General features: G+C 39.5%; 1 protein-coding gene across 1 annotated transcript in view; it reads right to left on the bottom strand.

Moving 5' to 3' along the window:
* Positions 1-6,627: 6,627 nt before the first annotated feature.
* Positions 6,628-16,119, bottom strand: part of LOC118761266 (protein mono-ADP-ribosyltransferase PARP14-like) — a 38,022-nt gene continuing 28,530 nt past the window's right edge. The window contains exons 3-5 of the mRNA XM_036499032.1: positions 13,115-13,248; positions 12,253-12,430; positions 6,628-7,631 (exon numbers count right to left, since the gene is read on the bottom strand). Of these exons, the coding sequence (XP_036354925.1) occupies positions 7,366-7,631; positions 12,253-12,430; positions 13,115-13,248 (578 nt within the window). The 3' untranslated portion in view covers positions 6,628-7,365. The remainder of the gene's footprint in view (positions 7,632-12,252; positions 12,431-13,114; positions 13,249-16,119) is intronic.

The following is a 16,119-nucleotide window of genomic DNA, read 5'->3' as shown; positions in this document are numbered from 1 at the left end:
CTCTACCTAAGAAGAAATGAAGGTGGTGGAGGCCTGAAATCAGTGCAGACGGCCTTTGAGTGAAGACCACTACATCACATCATGCTTTGAAGGCTACGTGTTTGCAATCCAGAAAGAGGAGATTGCCCCAAAGTACCTGGTGAACAAGAGTGACAGTGATGCTCTTGTCATCCCAAAGTGCAACCGCATGTGTAGGCTATGTCATGTTTCAGTGGAAGACATCATGCATGTGATTAGCAGTTGTCTTAAAATGTCTTCATGGTACTACCTCCCTATGCAGCACAATGTTGTCGCTAAAACAATTTTCAATGCCATCTGCAAAAAAAAATAACTGTCTTGAAATAAACTTAGAAAATTCCTCTGTTATGAAATATTCCCATCAAAACTTCTGTCAAATGTAAACATAGCAGGTCAGATTTTGTTGCTTGGGACAGAGGGGCAAAGGTATGTACCGTCATAAAGGTTAGCTGCCCTGAAGATATAAATATCTTTTTGAAAATCAAAGGACAAGAGGACAAACCTCCAGATCCATACTATGAATTCATATTCATACCAACAATACATCCCAAAGATGGAACCCTGTATCTTTGTTGAAAACCAGCTCCCACCTCAGTAGAAGATTTATAATGATTAAAGAATTGAAGAGATATACATACATAGATATGTCAGTAGAAAGCTCCGTGATGATAGTAACATTGATCATCAAAGCAGTTTATTATGGACCAACAACCGGATTAAAACCTCCCACTTTGAAGGGTATGCTTTTGCAATCCAGGAACAAGAAATATCAACCAAGTACCTGATGCACAAAAGGGATAGAGATGCAGGAAAAACCAAGTGATGCAGATTTTGTGGAGTTCACACTGAAGATATCATCTACATCATAAGTTGTCTGAAAATGTTATCATGGTATTATGTGCCAATGAGACATGATGTTGTAGCTAGGACACTATAATGAAATCCGTCAGTCTAAGAAGTAAGAGCCAACAGTATGGAAGAAGCCATAGCCACTCATAATAAAAAAGAATACTGATGGAATGTTCTGGTGAAAACCTCAATAAAATGTAAACACGACAGACCTGATATAATGATTTGGGATAGAGAAGAGAAACTGTGCACAGTTGTAGAAATCAGCTACACAGCGGACATTTACATAAAACTGAAGATCAGTGAAAAAGAGGATATTTACACTGGACTATTGAGAAATCTGTAGTTACTCTATCTGATTACAAGTTCAGGTTTATACCTGTAATTATTGGTTACCTATAAATGCTTATCAATATAGGATTCCATTATTCTATATTATCAAATTATTCTATTTTATCATTATTCTATATTATCTATACTTTGATAATATAGAATAATGGAATCCTATATTTGGAATACAAGACAATATAATGGATTTTACACATAACTATTATGGATTATTACAGAAGACTAACCAAGGAAGTATATATGGATTTAAAGACTCATACTAAAGTGTATTTATGTATTTACCAAAATCAAAAGCAGCAATTTTTAATTTTAATTTAAATTTCAAACAAACACCATTTTATAGTATTACTTCAAATTTAAAAAAAACTACCATTCGAAATGCTATACAAAATTCAAATTTTATATCTTTGAAGAGCAAAGGAGTTGTCTATAAATGCTTATCAATATAGGATTCCATTATAGGGACAACTCTTCTGTGAAACGATCGTAAAATGCTTTAAATACTTAATTCAAAACTTTTAAACTGTCATTATTATATATTTATACTTATACATATATTTTTATATATATTTATATTTTTAATACAACAATTATTTTACACATGTATACATCTTTCTGAAGAATTTTCTAATATTGATTTCCTGATAATAATAATAATAATAATAATAATAATAATATATTATAAAATATATATTATTGGGACCCTGGGATATGTAACACACTATCTAAATACCAATCTTGAGAGATTATCATCATCACTTAACGTCCACTTTCCATACTGGCATGGGTTGGATGGTTTGACTGAGGTCTGGAGAGCCAGCGACTGCACCCAGTTCCAATCTGATTTGGCAATGTTTCTACAGCTGGATGCCCTTCCTAATACCAACCACTCTGTGAGTGTAGTGGGTGCTTTTCACATGTCACTGGCACAAGAGCCATTCAGCAGGTACTGACATTAGTAACGATTGGTTGATGCCTTTTGCATGGGGGGCAGTTATTCGGACCTGGCATCGACAACGTTTGGATGGTGCTTTTTACGTGCCACTGGCACGGGAGCCAGTCAGGCGAACCTGGAATCGACCAACTTTGGATGGTCCTTTATATGCTACTTGCATGGGAGCCAGCCAGGGGCACCGGCCCTAGCTATATTGCTTTTACTTGGCTCAACAGGTCTTCTCAAGCATATCATATCTCCCGATGCATCAGGGGTATTCTTAACAGGGCTGGGCATGTGTGGTTGCCATCTCACTTTAGTTGCCGGGTCTCCTCAATCACAACACACCTCCAAAGGTCCCAGTCTCCTGTCATTGCCTGTGAGGCTTAATGTTTGAAAGTCATGCTTTATCGCCTCATCCCATGTCTTCCTGGGTCTACCTCTTCTACATGTTCCTTCTACAGGTAGGGAGTGGCACTTCTTCACAGTCTTCATTCATATATAACGCATGACCATACCAGCGCAGTTGTTTCTCTTGCACACCACATTTGAAGCTTCTTATGCCCAAATTTCCTTTCAGGGCGCTTACACTCTGTTGTGTATACACACTGACATTACACATCAAGCTATTCTTACTCTAGTCGCTACACCTCTGCTACAGACTTGGTCACCTAGGTAGCAGAAGCTATTAACTACTTCTAGTGTTTCCCCTGGCATGTGTTGGAATCTGTTATTTGTCCCTCTTCAGTGGTCATTGCCACTGAGCATTTGCCACACACAAAAACTATCTTCCCATTTAACCTTCCTTTGCTATTTCCACACCTTTTATGTGTTCATAGCTTACACTGGGTACATTGTATGGTTTCTACTCACACCTTTTCTACAGATAAAGCAGGGTCATCTACCCAAAGGGGTTTGTGATTTGACAGCCTTCCTGCTTACTAAGACTTTGGTTTTTGCTAGGTTAACCCTAAGGCTCTCTGATTCTAGATGTTGCTTCTACACCCTAAACTTCGTCTCCAGTTCTGGCAGTGACTCAGCTATTAGAGCCAGGTCATCAGCATAGAGGAGCTCCCAGGGGCAGCCTGTCATGAATTCCTCTGTTATTGCCTAGAGGACTATAATGAATAAGAGGGGGCTGAGGGCTGATCCTTGGTGAACACCTACTTCTACTCAAAATTCTTCTCTATACTCATTGCCAACCCTCACCTTACTGACAGCAGCCCTGTACAGGGCTTGTACAGCTCTTACCATCCACTCATCTATCCCTAGTTTCCACATTGACCACCAGATAAGGGATCAGGGGACCCTGTCAAAAGCTTTCTCCAGGTCAACAAAAGCCAAGTACAGAGGTTTATCTTTGGCAAGATATTTCTCCTGCATTTGCCTTACCAGAAATGTAGCATCAGTGGTGCTTCTCTCTGGCACAAAACCAAACTGCATCTCATCTAGACTAACTCTCTCCCTAATTAGTTGGGCTATGACCCTCTCTGTAACTTTCATCACCTGATCAAATAATTTGATACCCCTGTAGTTATTCCTATCTAATGCATCATGTTTACCAGTGTAGCAGTTGATTATGGCGCTGCTACACCAGTCATTGGGTATGACTCCTTCGTGAACTACCTGATTTACGATACAGGTGAAAGACCCTAACCCACACCACCCCGATATTTGAAGCATCTCTGAAGTGATTCCTGATGGGCCAAGTGCTTTCCCTGTCTTCATATCCTCAATTGCTTTATCTCCCACGGTACTATCGATTCAGGTAGCTGGTTCCTCTACTGGGTCAACCTTTGGTAGACTCTCCTTCCCATTCATTCTCCACATTCAACAGTCTTTCATAATGGCATCTCCAAGCCTCTTTCTTTGCAGAATCATTAAACGCAAGGGCACCTTCATCCATGAAGACACATTTCTCTCCTATGACATCACGGTTTTTCTCTCACAGACTGTCTTGCGATCCAAAATACTTCAGTTCTCTGGACCTCGTGTCACTGAACATTGGCAAACTTCTTCTTTTCTGCATCAGCAACCATGTATGGGTCTCAGAGCAACTCCCAGATGACTGGATCGAGAGCATCATCCTCCGCTTCCAGAAAAAAAAAAAAGAATGGCCACAAACTCATCAGCAGAGTCATCACTCTCTTCTCCATCTCAAGCAAGCTCTTCACCAGGATCCTTCTCAGCCATGCTTGTCCTGCCATTAGAAGTAGATTCTGCCTACATCAAGCCAGATTCATGCCAAATCGATTTACCCCCTACTGTACTTTTGCCTTTGTCTCATCATTGAAAGATCTTGGTAGTTCTGCAAAGATTTGCCACCTCTACATCACCATCATCAACCACATATTCCACTGGAAAATCCTCAAGCTTGTTGGTACACTTCTCAAGATCACCGCCCTGTTCCAATGGCTCTATTGCAGTTCGGAGAGATGCATGTGGGTGAATGTGAAAGACTCTGACTTGCAAAGAGGACAGCATGGTCACTCTCAACTTCTTTGACTGTATCATTATTTATCTGATGATCAAGGTCTGTGAGTGGGTCTCTCGCATTACTTGAAGTATGTGGATGATACCATCCTATTCAACAACTCAGTTGACCAGCTCAGGGACACACTGACCAATTACAGAGATGAATCAACAAGGCTTGGACTTCACGTGAGTTGAGTGAAGACCAAGCTGATGCATGTCAGAGATGGCCTGGATCCTCCCCCACTCTACACCGGGCCTGATGCCATGGAGTTTGTTAGCTCCTTCATATACCTGGGTTCTACAGTCACCAACAATGGAGATCTGACACTGGAGATTAACTGCAGATGTGGGCTTGCCACTGGGGTCATGTACTCCCTATAGAAGCCCCCTCCTGTGCTACTGCTCTATTTCCCAGAAGACAAAGCTCCACATCTACAATGCATCTGTCCTCTCCATTCTCCTCTGTGGAGCAGAAATGAGGCCCCTCTTGAAGACTTTGGCAAAGAGGATTGATGGCTTCAGAAGCAGAACCCTGAGAACCAATGAGAACACCAGATGTTACCTGCATGTTTCCAACAAAGACTTGCATGCACTGTACAGGCATGTCCTCCATCTCCTATTAGATCATCCTACCAAAGTTTAACTCCCATTCAATGCAAGAGCTGCAGGCTGGAAAGGTCTGTGGCAGACCCTGTACCAAATAGCTGAATATGGCTAAAGAAAATCTCCAGTGACTCAATGTTACCTTGGAAGATGTACAGTAGGGCTGGCACAGGACCACCAGCAATGGGGGTGGGGAGTACTAATGAACCTGGTTGGCTCTACATATGATGATGTTCCTGGGGTCACTAATCTGGGATGACCTCACCCCCATCATACAAGATCACGAAGGGCAAGCAATTTTTGCAACATGGAAGTTAGACTATTCTGTAAAAAAACACTTTGAGAATTACCCTACATTTTCCATGATACTAGTTGAGAATTCCAAGAAAGATGGTGAAAGTAATGACAATAGTGTTCTGTATCCTAATAATACCCAGTATTAAACCACTAAGAGGGTGGCTGTTATCTGGTAATTTTACTCAAAAATGGTAAGCATGAATACTCCACTGGTTTTTTCACCAATTGTGTCTGATAAGCATTTAATGTGTACCAGATGGGCTCTGTCTGATCATGTGAACAAGGCTTTGGTAAGAAGGAAGAATTTTTTCATCTTAAAATCACATTTCCAAAATCAGAGGGCAATGTCTACCATGCCATAAATAAGTTTATGTTTTATTTTTTTAAATACAATATAGAATATTAAGTTTTAACAAGATTTGAACTTGCAGCCTTTATTTTATTTTAAGCAATAATTATTTCTGATGTAAAAAAGAAAAGATCGAAAATGTTAACATAACATGATGATACAGTGCAAATAATTCACAAAATTTTATGTTCAATAGTTTTAGTGTTACAAATTTGACCCCCTTTGCTCATAAATGACCATGGGACTGCACTTAGAAAGTTCTCCTCCAATGCACAAATCTGAACAAAACTGCTTACGAAAGACCAGCAGTCACCCATCAGTACCAGCCTCCCTCTTCCATGTCACTAATGTTATCCAAGAGAAAAGCAAAGGTTGACACAGCTTGGCACCAGTGACATTGCAACTCATTTCTACAGCTGAGTGGAGTGGAGCAACATGAAATAAAATGTTTTGCTGAAGAATACAACACACAGCCCAGACCAGGAATTGAACTCACTACCTCGTGTTTGGGAGCCCAATGTTCTAACCACTGAGCCATTACAAATTTGAATAGTTTTAGTGTTAAAAATCTGAATATGAGGTGTAGTCAAAAAATATCCAAAAGATAAGTATTATTAAAAGATTCACCATTTTGATTTCGTCCCCTTCAAAGTATTTGCCTTGGGAGTCTACATACTTCAGCCAGTGTTCCTGCTACTGCCGGAAACATTTCTGGAAACCACTTTTGAGGATTCCGTAGAGCTGTGATGTTGAATTTTGTTTAATGTCTTCTGTTGACTCAAATCTTCCCTCTTTGAATGTTATTTTGAGCTTTGGGAACAGCGAAAAGTCACACAGAGCCAAGTCTGGGAAGTAGGAAGCCTGATGAACAAGTGGTGTGTTTTGCTTGATGCTTGGACGATGTAGGTAGAAGGAGTGGGTGCATTGTCATGTTGGAGTTGTCAGTTCTTTGCTGCCCACAGGTCGGGTTGTTTTTGTCACACAGTTTCACAAAGGTGATGAAGAATACCCACGTAGTATTCTTTGTTAATTGTCTGACCTTGTGGTGCATATTCATGGCTCACTGTCCACTGAGGTGCAGCCATCTTTGAACTGGCTGAACCATTCCTTCATTTGTGTTTTCCCCCTGGCATCATCTCCAAACACCTGAATCTTCTCGATAGTTTGGGCTGGCGTATCACCAAGTTTTGGGCAGAATTTGATTGAGTATCTTTGCTCAATGCTCTCAGTTATCTTCACTCAAAAAAGGAAAGTCACACAGCACACTCTCCACGTCTGTACTCAATGTGTCACTGCAGGCATGAAAGTTTTTGCACATGCTCATGAAGGACATGGTTACTTAACCATATGGATTTTGCTCACACATAATTATTTTGTGCAAAAACAATCAAGGTCAGATACTGTTGATTACATGTAGTTTTAGTGTGACAAGTCTGCATAGTTTCAGCGTATACAAATTTGAATAGTTTTAGTGTTACGAAAGACTTCATTTTCAAACAGAGAATGTAATCAAATAATTAGGATATGCCTGAAAGTCATGGAAAACAACATAAATCCTGGGTCTTTGAATATCATCAACAGCAGAATTGTAAGAATCCTGTAAAACTTTTAATCTCCGGTGTCCTTGCATCATTCTTCCCACAAGAACACTGCATTTGTATATTCTCTTTGTTTTGTTAGCGTCAGGAACAGAATATTTATCATTTGCAGAATAACGGATGCGTCTGGCAAAATAAACTCCATTCCCAAATGCGGTGGCTAAAAATAAAGAAAGAAAAAAAAGATAAATATATAAGCAAAGTAGCTAGTTGTAAAATCTCAATAAAGGGTGAGAGTAGTAACTACAAGTAAAGTTATATACAGGGAACAGGCTGCACTTATAACCAGCTGGCAGATCTACCTAGGGTTAAAACAGTAGTAACACTGAATATTCAGTTTCTGGTTATTTTCTCTTATTCCTTTCTGTTGAAGAGTGTAGGCTCAAAATGTCCAAATTCATCAACATCATCGTCATCATTTAATGTCCATTGTCCATGCTGGTATGGGTCAGATGGTTTGACCAGGGCTGGCATGGTGGAAGGCTGCACCAGACTCCAGTCTGATTTGGCATGGTTTCTACCGCTGGATACCCTTCCTAACACTAACTACTCCGAAAGTGTAATGGGTGTTTTTTCAAGCCATCAACACAGGTGCAATTTACATGACACCAGTATCTGCCACGACTGTGGTTTTATCTTGCTTGATGGGTCTTCTCAAGTGCAACATAATGCTAAAGGTGTCAGTCATTGCCTCTGTGAGGCCCAACACTTGGAAGGTGCTTTTGTGCCACCAGTATCTGCCACAACTGCGATTTCACTTGGCTTGATGAGTCTTCTTCTCAAGCATATCATAAGGACAAAGGTCTTTGTCACTGCCTCTGTGAGGCCCAACACTCAAAAGGTGCTCTTTGTGTGCCACCAGCATGGGTGGCAGTTACATAACACCAGCATCAGCCACAACTGATTTCACTTGGCTTGACAGGTCTTCTCAAACACAGCCTTTTGCCAAAGCTCTCAGTCACTAGTCATTGCTTCTGTAAGGCCCAAAGTTTGAAGATCATGCTTCACTATCTCATCCCATGTCATCTTGGGGTCTACCTCTACCACAGAGATCAGCACTTCTTTACATGGCTGTCCTCGTCCAAACACATCACATGACCATACCAGTGCATTCATCTCTCTTGTACATCACATCTGATGCCTCTTATGCCTAACTTTTCTCTCAAGATGTTTACATACTGTCGAACATGCACACTGACTTTGCACATCCAGTGCAATGTCATCAAGCCTACACATTTCCTTGGGTGTCACAGCCCATGTTTCACTGCCATGTAGCATAGCTGTTCATACACTGGCATCATACAATCTGCCTTTCACTGTGAGGGAGAGGCCTTTTGTTGTGAGCACGGATAGGAGCTGTCTGAACTTTGCCCATCTTAATGTTATTCTCAGAGCATCCATCTTTGCTACTAACTTGGTTACCTAGGTAACAGAAGCAATCTACTACCTCTAGCTTACTTCCATGGCAATTGATGGAGTCTATTTTCTGTACGTTTTCAGTGTTTATTGTACGAGTGCATCTTCCACATACAAAAGCTGTTTTACCTGTTAACCTTCCTCTGATATTGCTGCACCTTTTATGTGTCCAAAGGTTAGATTAACTCTTATGGCCCTTTGATTCTAGATCTTGCTTCTATACCTGGAACTTCTGTAGTTCTGGTAGTGATTCAGCTATAAGAGCAAGGTCATCGGCATAGAGGAGTTACCAGGGACAGCCTGTGTTTAATTCCTCTGATATTGTCTGGAGGACTATGAGGAACAAGAGAAAGCTTAGGATAAATCCTTGGTAAACCCCTACTTCTACCCTGAATTCTTCACTGTACTCGTTGCCCACCTTCACCTTACTGGTAGCATCTCTGTACGTGGTTTATACAACTCTCACCAACCACTCATCTATTCCTAGTTTCTGCATTGACCACCAGATAACAGATCGGGGGACTCTGTCAAAGGCTTTCTCCAAGTCAACAAAAGCCAAGTACAGAGGTATTTGGCTAGGTATTTCTCCTGCAGTTGCCTTACCAGAAATTTAGCATCAGTGGTGCTTCTACCTTGCACAAAGCCAAACTGCATCTCATCTAGACTAACTCTCTCCCTGATTAGTTGGGTTATAACTCTTTCCTCAACTTTCATCACTTGAACCAACAATTTGATACTTCTGTAATTATTCCTATTTAATGGTTTCTTTATTACCCACAAGGGGCTAAACACAGAGGGAACAAACAAGGACAGATAAATGGATTAAGACGATTATATCGACCCCAGTGCTTAACTGGTACTTAATTTATCGACCCCGAAAGGATGAAAGGCAAAGTCGACCTTGGCGGAATTTGAACTCAGAATGTAGCAGCAGACGAAATATGGCTACGCATTTTGCCCGGCGTGCTAACGTTTCTGCCAGCTCGCCGCCTTATTATTCCTATGTAATATGTCACCTTTACCTTTGTAGCAGTTGACTATAGTGCTGCTACACCAGTCATTGGGTATGGCTCCTTCATGGACCAACTGATTGACTATATGGGTGACTAGACCATAACCTACACCACCAGATGTTTGAAGCATCTCTGCAGTGATTCCTGAAGGGCTGGGGGGGGGGCTTTCCCTGTCTTCATGTCTTTAATTGCTTTATCTACCAAGAGACATATGTTGATCAGATCCCTTTAAACAACCAAGTGGCAACATGTAAGTAGAAAATGTTTATAATATTTCCATTCTGTAAACTATACAACACAAGTAAACTTGAGAGAAAAGTCAGAGAAAAGAATTCTATTGATAAATTCGAACCTGTTTTAAATGGACAGTTATAGTAATGGTGATAATTATAATGATGATGCTGATAATAATAATAAATAGTACTGCTGCAGCCACTGATACCACCACTACCACCTCTAACAACAACAAAAAAAAAAAGGTGATGATTAGGATGGTAGTAGCACTGAGCATATGACCATAGACTAAATTGAAATGTAAATATTTCTGGAATAATAACAAAAGAATTCAATGAAAACAAGAATGTTGTTTACAACATTCCAAAATATAGCCAAACAATTATTCCTTTAGGTGCAGTCAAAGTAAAGAATCTTTGATGTACCTACCAAGCTGTGACATCTAAGCCACATACTGATAGGTCAAAATACTATTAGAATGTAGTTGGTGCACCCACCAAACTGTGACATTGAAGCCACATGCTGATTGGTCATAATACAGCTCATAAGATTCAACCTGCTGCAGCCTTTTGCTGGGTATTTAAAAGATAAATCTAAGCATTTCACTAGAGCTGTCAATTGTGGAACATGCCTTAGACACAAATAATTACAGAGGCATCGGATTGCTGGATCAAATGGTGAAAGTCACAGAAAGTGTCACACCTCAATTAATCAGGAAGAGAGTTAGCATAGATGAAATGCAGTTTGGATTTGTGCCAGGAAAGATCACGACTGATGCCATATTCCTGGTTAGGCAACTGCAGAAGTATTTAATCAAAATTAAACTTCTGTACCTGGATTTTGTCTGCTTCCTTATCTGGTGGTCAATGAGGGAGCTCAGGGCAGATAAGTGGTTGGTGAGAGCTGTACAAGCCATGTACAGTGAAACTGTCAGTAAGATGAAAGTTAGCAATAAATATAACAAGGAATTCAGACAACAAGTTGGAGTTCATCAAGGATCAGTCCTCAGCCCCCGTTTGCACATCATAGTCCTCCAGGCAATAACAGAAGAATTTAAGACAGGCTGCCCCTGGGATCTCCTCTATACTGATGACCTTGCTCTTATAGCTGAATCACTACCAGAACTAGAGAAGAAATTTCAGGTGTGGAAACAAGGACTAGAATCAAATTAACTTAGCAAAACTAAAGTCTTAGTAAGTAGGGGAGCAGACAAATTACAATTTTTTTCTGGTTGATAGCCCTGCTCTATCCATAGAAGAGGCATAGGTAGAAATTCCATAAGATGTACAGAGTGTAAGCTATGGACTCATAAAAGGTGCAGCAATATCAGAGAATGATTAAAACAGAGAAAATATCTTTTGTGTGTGAAAAGTGGAAAAGTACAATAAACACTAAAAATATACAGAAAATAGACTCCATCACATGCCAGTGGGGGAAGCTAGAAGAAGTTGATAACTTCCGTTACCTAGGTGACCAAGTCAGTAGCGGAGTTGGATGCTCTGAGAGCATAGTTGTGAGAATAAGAATAGGCTGAGCAAAGTTCATAGAGCTCCTACATCTGCTGACAACAAAGGGCCTCTCTCTCTCTCAGAGTGAAAGGCAGATTGATGCCTGTATGCAAACAGCTGTGCTGCATGGCAGTAAAACATGGGCTGTGACAGCTGAGGACATGTGTAGGCTTGAAAGAAATGAAGCTAGCATGATCCGTTGGATGTGCAATATCAGTGTGCATGTTCGACAGAGTGTAAGTATCTTGAGGGAAAAGTTGGGCATAAGAGGAATCAGATGTGGTGTACAAGAGAGACGACTGTGCTGGTATGGTCATGTGATGCGTTTGGACAAGAACAGCTGTGTAAAAAAGTGGCAAACTCTAACTGTGGAGGGAACCTGTGGTAGAGGTAGACCCAAGAAGACATAAGATGAGGTGGTGAAGCATGATCTTCGAACTTTGGGCCTCACAGAGGTAATGACTAACGACCGAGACCTTTGGTCTTCCTCTGTCCTCTCTGTGTGAGAAAGGATTCTAAACAGCAATCAATGTGGAGAGTGACTGTCCAGCTCAGGACAATAGGAAGGGTGGGTAGATGATGATGATGATGTTGATTATAATATACTTACCGTTTTTACCACAATAGCTACGGTTGAATCCTGATTTATTTATTCCATCAATAGATCCTTCAGCAGTACCATGCCAAAGGCCATCAACTTCATTTGTAATGTTTGGATTTTCTACCTCAAATTTTCTTTTCAATGCTTGGTATCCCTGGTACAATGTTTTATTTTGAATTCTCTCAATCTGTAGAAAAGGAAAATACATTTATGAAAAAACAATCAGTTCACTTCTTTGACAAGGAAATAACGTTTGTGGTGAAATCCACCAACCTTATCTGCTTTTGGTTTTATTTGATACCAAATGTTGTGTAGTGGCTAGAATAAAAATGGGTTGGCCAAAGCTCAGAGCTAAACCTAATATTTCAAACTTTGTTTGTAACAAAGGGCCTTTCCCTCAGAATAAAGGCAGGTTGCATGATGCCTGTGTATGAATAGCTATGCGACATGGCAGTGAGACTTGGGCTGTGATGAAGTGGTGAGAAAGGATTTTCAGACGTTGGGCCTCACAGAGATGACAAGGAACCAAGACTTTGACAGTTTGCTGAGCTAAGTAATATCATGGCCAACTATGCGTACAGGCACATCTTCTACATCCCTTTCTCAGCTGCGAGATCCTAATCTTGCAGGCTCATGTGTGCTGGTGCCATGTAAAGTGGTTGTCATTAGAAAAGGCATCTAACTATAGAAACAATGCCAAAACAGACAAATGGAGCCTGGAGAGCCCTCAAGCTGGCTAACTCTTGTCAAACCAGCCAACCTATGCTAACAATGATGATGATGATGATGACAATAAGCCATCCAAAATAGGTTGATGTAATGAGATTTAAATCTTTTATACAAACAATAAATAGAAGTAGAAAATACAAACTTTGATTATACGATAGGAAGGCAAATTCCGACTGAAAGTGGCCTGGATGTCATCATATTCTGGTCCATTTTTGACTGGAACAATTTTAATTAATTCCCCATCTTCCATTGGTGACCATGTATCTGGGATTGGTTCTAAAGTTCAAACAGAAATCAAATATTTCAGAATTAAAATAAAATTATGAACCCTTTCTGTTGAAAGTTTAAAAAAAAAACAATGCAGGAATATTTTGACTAATTTTGGGGTTTAGACAACAAATATTGAAATATAAAACACAGCACTGTAGTCTAGTAATAGTTGTAGTGGGGGTGTTGGTGAGATAATGGTTGTGATGGTGGTGGTGCTAGTGGGTGTGGTGATGAACTCCTACCAAAGCAGACATTAGAGCACTGACATCAAACCATCCAACCCATTTCTGGCATGGAAAACAGATGTTAAAAGATTATGATGATGATGATGGCCTCAGATATATATATATATATATATATATATATATATATGTGTGTGTGTGTGTGGTGTGTGTGTGTGTATATAAATGTATGTATGTATGTATGTATGCATGTATGTATATATATATGTATATGTATATATATATGTGTGTGTGTTTGTGTGTGTGTGTGAGTGTGTGTGTGTGTACACATTTATCCTCAGCTACCTGGACAACTGCTCCCAGCAATCGTCACCCAACAGTGTAAAATTAACAGCGGACCTTGAAGCAATCCAGAGAAGATTCACAAAGAAGATCGTCTCTTTGCAACAGCTCAGCTACTGGGAAAGGTTGAAACAGCTAAGACTCTAATCCCTGGAGAGAAGACGGGAGAGGTATGCAGTAATATATGTCTGGAAGATCCTGGAAGGAATTGTGCCAAATTTTGGCATTGACAGCTACACCAATGCCAGAACGGGACGACGCTGCACAGTGCCAAAGATCCCAGCAATGCCATCACGCTTCAGGACCAGCTTCTGCAAAAGCCTGGGTTTCAAGGGCCCACAGCTTTTTATTATTCTCTGAAAGAACCTGAGGGACCAACACAAAGTGAATGTAGGCGTTTTCAAATGAAAACTGGATCTCTTCCTGTTGAGAGTCCCAAAGAAACCTATCTCGTGGCAAGAGGTACAAATGAGGGCAGCAATATCAAACTCTCTTAGTCACCAAATGCCACATATTAGAGGAAGCTCTCAATAATAACAGTGTAGCAAAATGGCAGGGCCACAGCTCTGAGCTGAAACTACAATATATATATATATACTGTTTGAAGTGGTGTATAGATTTTATGTATTAAGAACAAGGAAGTAGTCAGAATTTTGGTTATTACCCAGAAAAAAATGAAAGGAAAGTTGTCTTTCTCTTTTTCTTTCTTCCTTCTTATCTTTTCATTTCTTTATTTCTTTTGCTCTTTTTATCTGTCTAACCAAGCCTCCAAAAATTCACCACAAAAACTTATACACACATACATAGATTCAAAATAAAAAGAACTTTCTCTTTGCAATTCAACTCCAGATTTTTTTAACAAACCCTCATATGTATAAAACCATGAATTTTCTGTAACTAAATGATTCTTGATAAATATCTCAAAAAAATATGAAAGCCCTAAATAAATAATTATCCAGTATTCTGACTACTTCCTTTTTCTTAATATATATCTGTGTATATAGTTAGATGGTAACTTCAGTACGATGAGCACCACTATACACCACATGGTTTAGCAAGAGTTATCGCATTCAAATTTCCATTTATTTTGATATGGGGCAAAGTGTATAATATGTCAGATAATAAACTTTGTTCATCATATGTTATCCCCCTTTTGTCACCTATACAAGTTGCAAGCATGCTTTCGTAACTTCCTGTGTTAAGATCTTTAGGGATCACATTATTCTATCACTTTGTATGTATGTATGATTATGTACATGTATATCTCTATATATATAAAACTGAGAATGTGTGTCTGTCTGTCTGTCTGTCCGTCCGTCTGTGTGTTTCCCTAAAACTTGAGAACTACACAAACAATTTCATTCAAATTTTACACATGCCTTACTTGGGGCCTATGTAGTTTCATGGGCAAAAAACATGTTCAACTTCTTGCCTAGAGCGAGCCCATAGCAATATCATATCTTCTCCACTATTTCAGTATTACGTGTTAAAAGTAAAACAAAAATATTTCTCTATTTTATGTCAGATGCTTTCACTTTAACAATAAAAATAATAATAACAATTGAATTATATGTAGTAAGTAATAATTAAAATCAAACTAAAGTATAATATAATCGTAACATAACAAAAGTAAAAATAGCAATTGGTATAAAATTGCATCAATGACTTGAACTTGAATAAGTGGTTTCACATGAATGGGAATAAATTGAAAATAAAATTAGCATGCAGAAATGGAATAGTCCAGATGGACTATTATACATAAAGGACTATAGCTTCAACTGCGTACTGTTGTTATTATTATTACTGTTTAATTATTGTTATCACGTTTGTTGGTTCCTCGTAAGGGAAACGTTGTTGTGTTGCATTTGTTAAATAATTGTAAACTGTAACCCTCCCCCTTTGGGAGAAGGAGCTTTGGTTATTGTTTAAAAATTGAATTGTATCCCCATTTGGGGAAATTGACAATATTTTCACCGTTTACACAGAAGCATTTTCGTTAGAATGCCTTCGATAGAAGAAAGTCCAAAAAGGAATTTCGCTGCAGCCGTCAGCGGGCGCGAAATCATTAAAATTAAAATGGAAGAAATACAAACCTATTTCGGATTGATTACCGACAAAGACGGTGAATCTAGGATAACACCACCAGACAAAATAAAAAATTAAATTAAAGAAAAGACTATTGTCTATAACGTATACAATGTAGAGAAAAAAAAGATTTGAACACCTGGAGGAAAGCACCATCGAAAAGTGTCTTGGTGCGACTATGAAAGATAGTCGCGGTAAATCGCCACAATAGAAGCAAGGTTCAAGTCAACAGAGCATGCAAGGGAGTACTCGACTCGAACCTTGCAAA

The sequence above is a fragment of the Octopus sinensis genome, unplaced genomic scaffold (assembly GCF_006345805.1).
Source record: "Octopus sinensis unplaced genomic scaffold, ASM634580v1 Contig11185, whole genome shotgun sequence".
In the NCBI taxonomy this organism is placed as follows: domain Eukaryota; kingdom Metazoa; phylum Mollusca; class Cephalopoda; order Octopoda; family Octopodidae; genus Octopus; species Octopus sinensis.
Note: the sequence above shows the minus strand (reverse complement) of the source record. Positions and strands in the feature narration are given on the sequence as shown.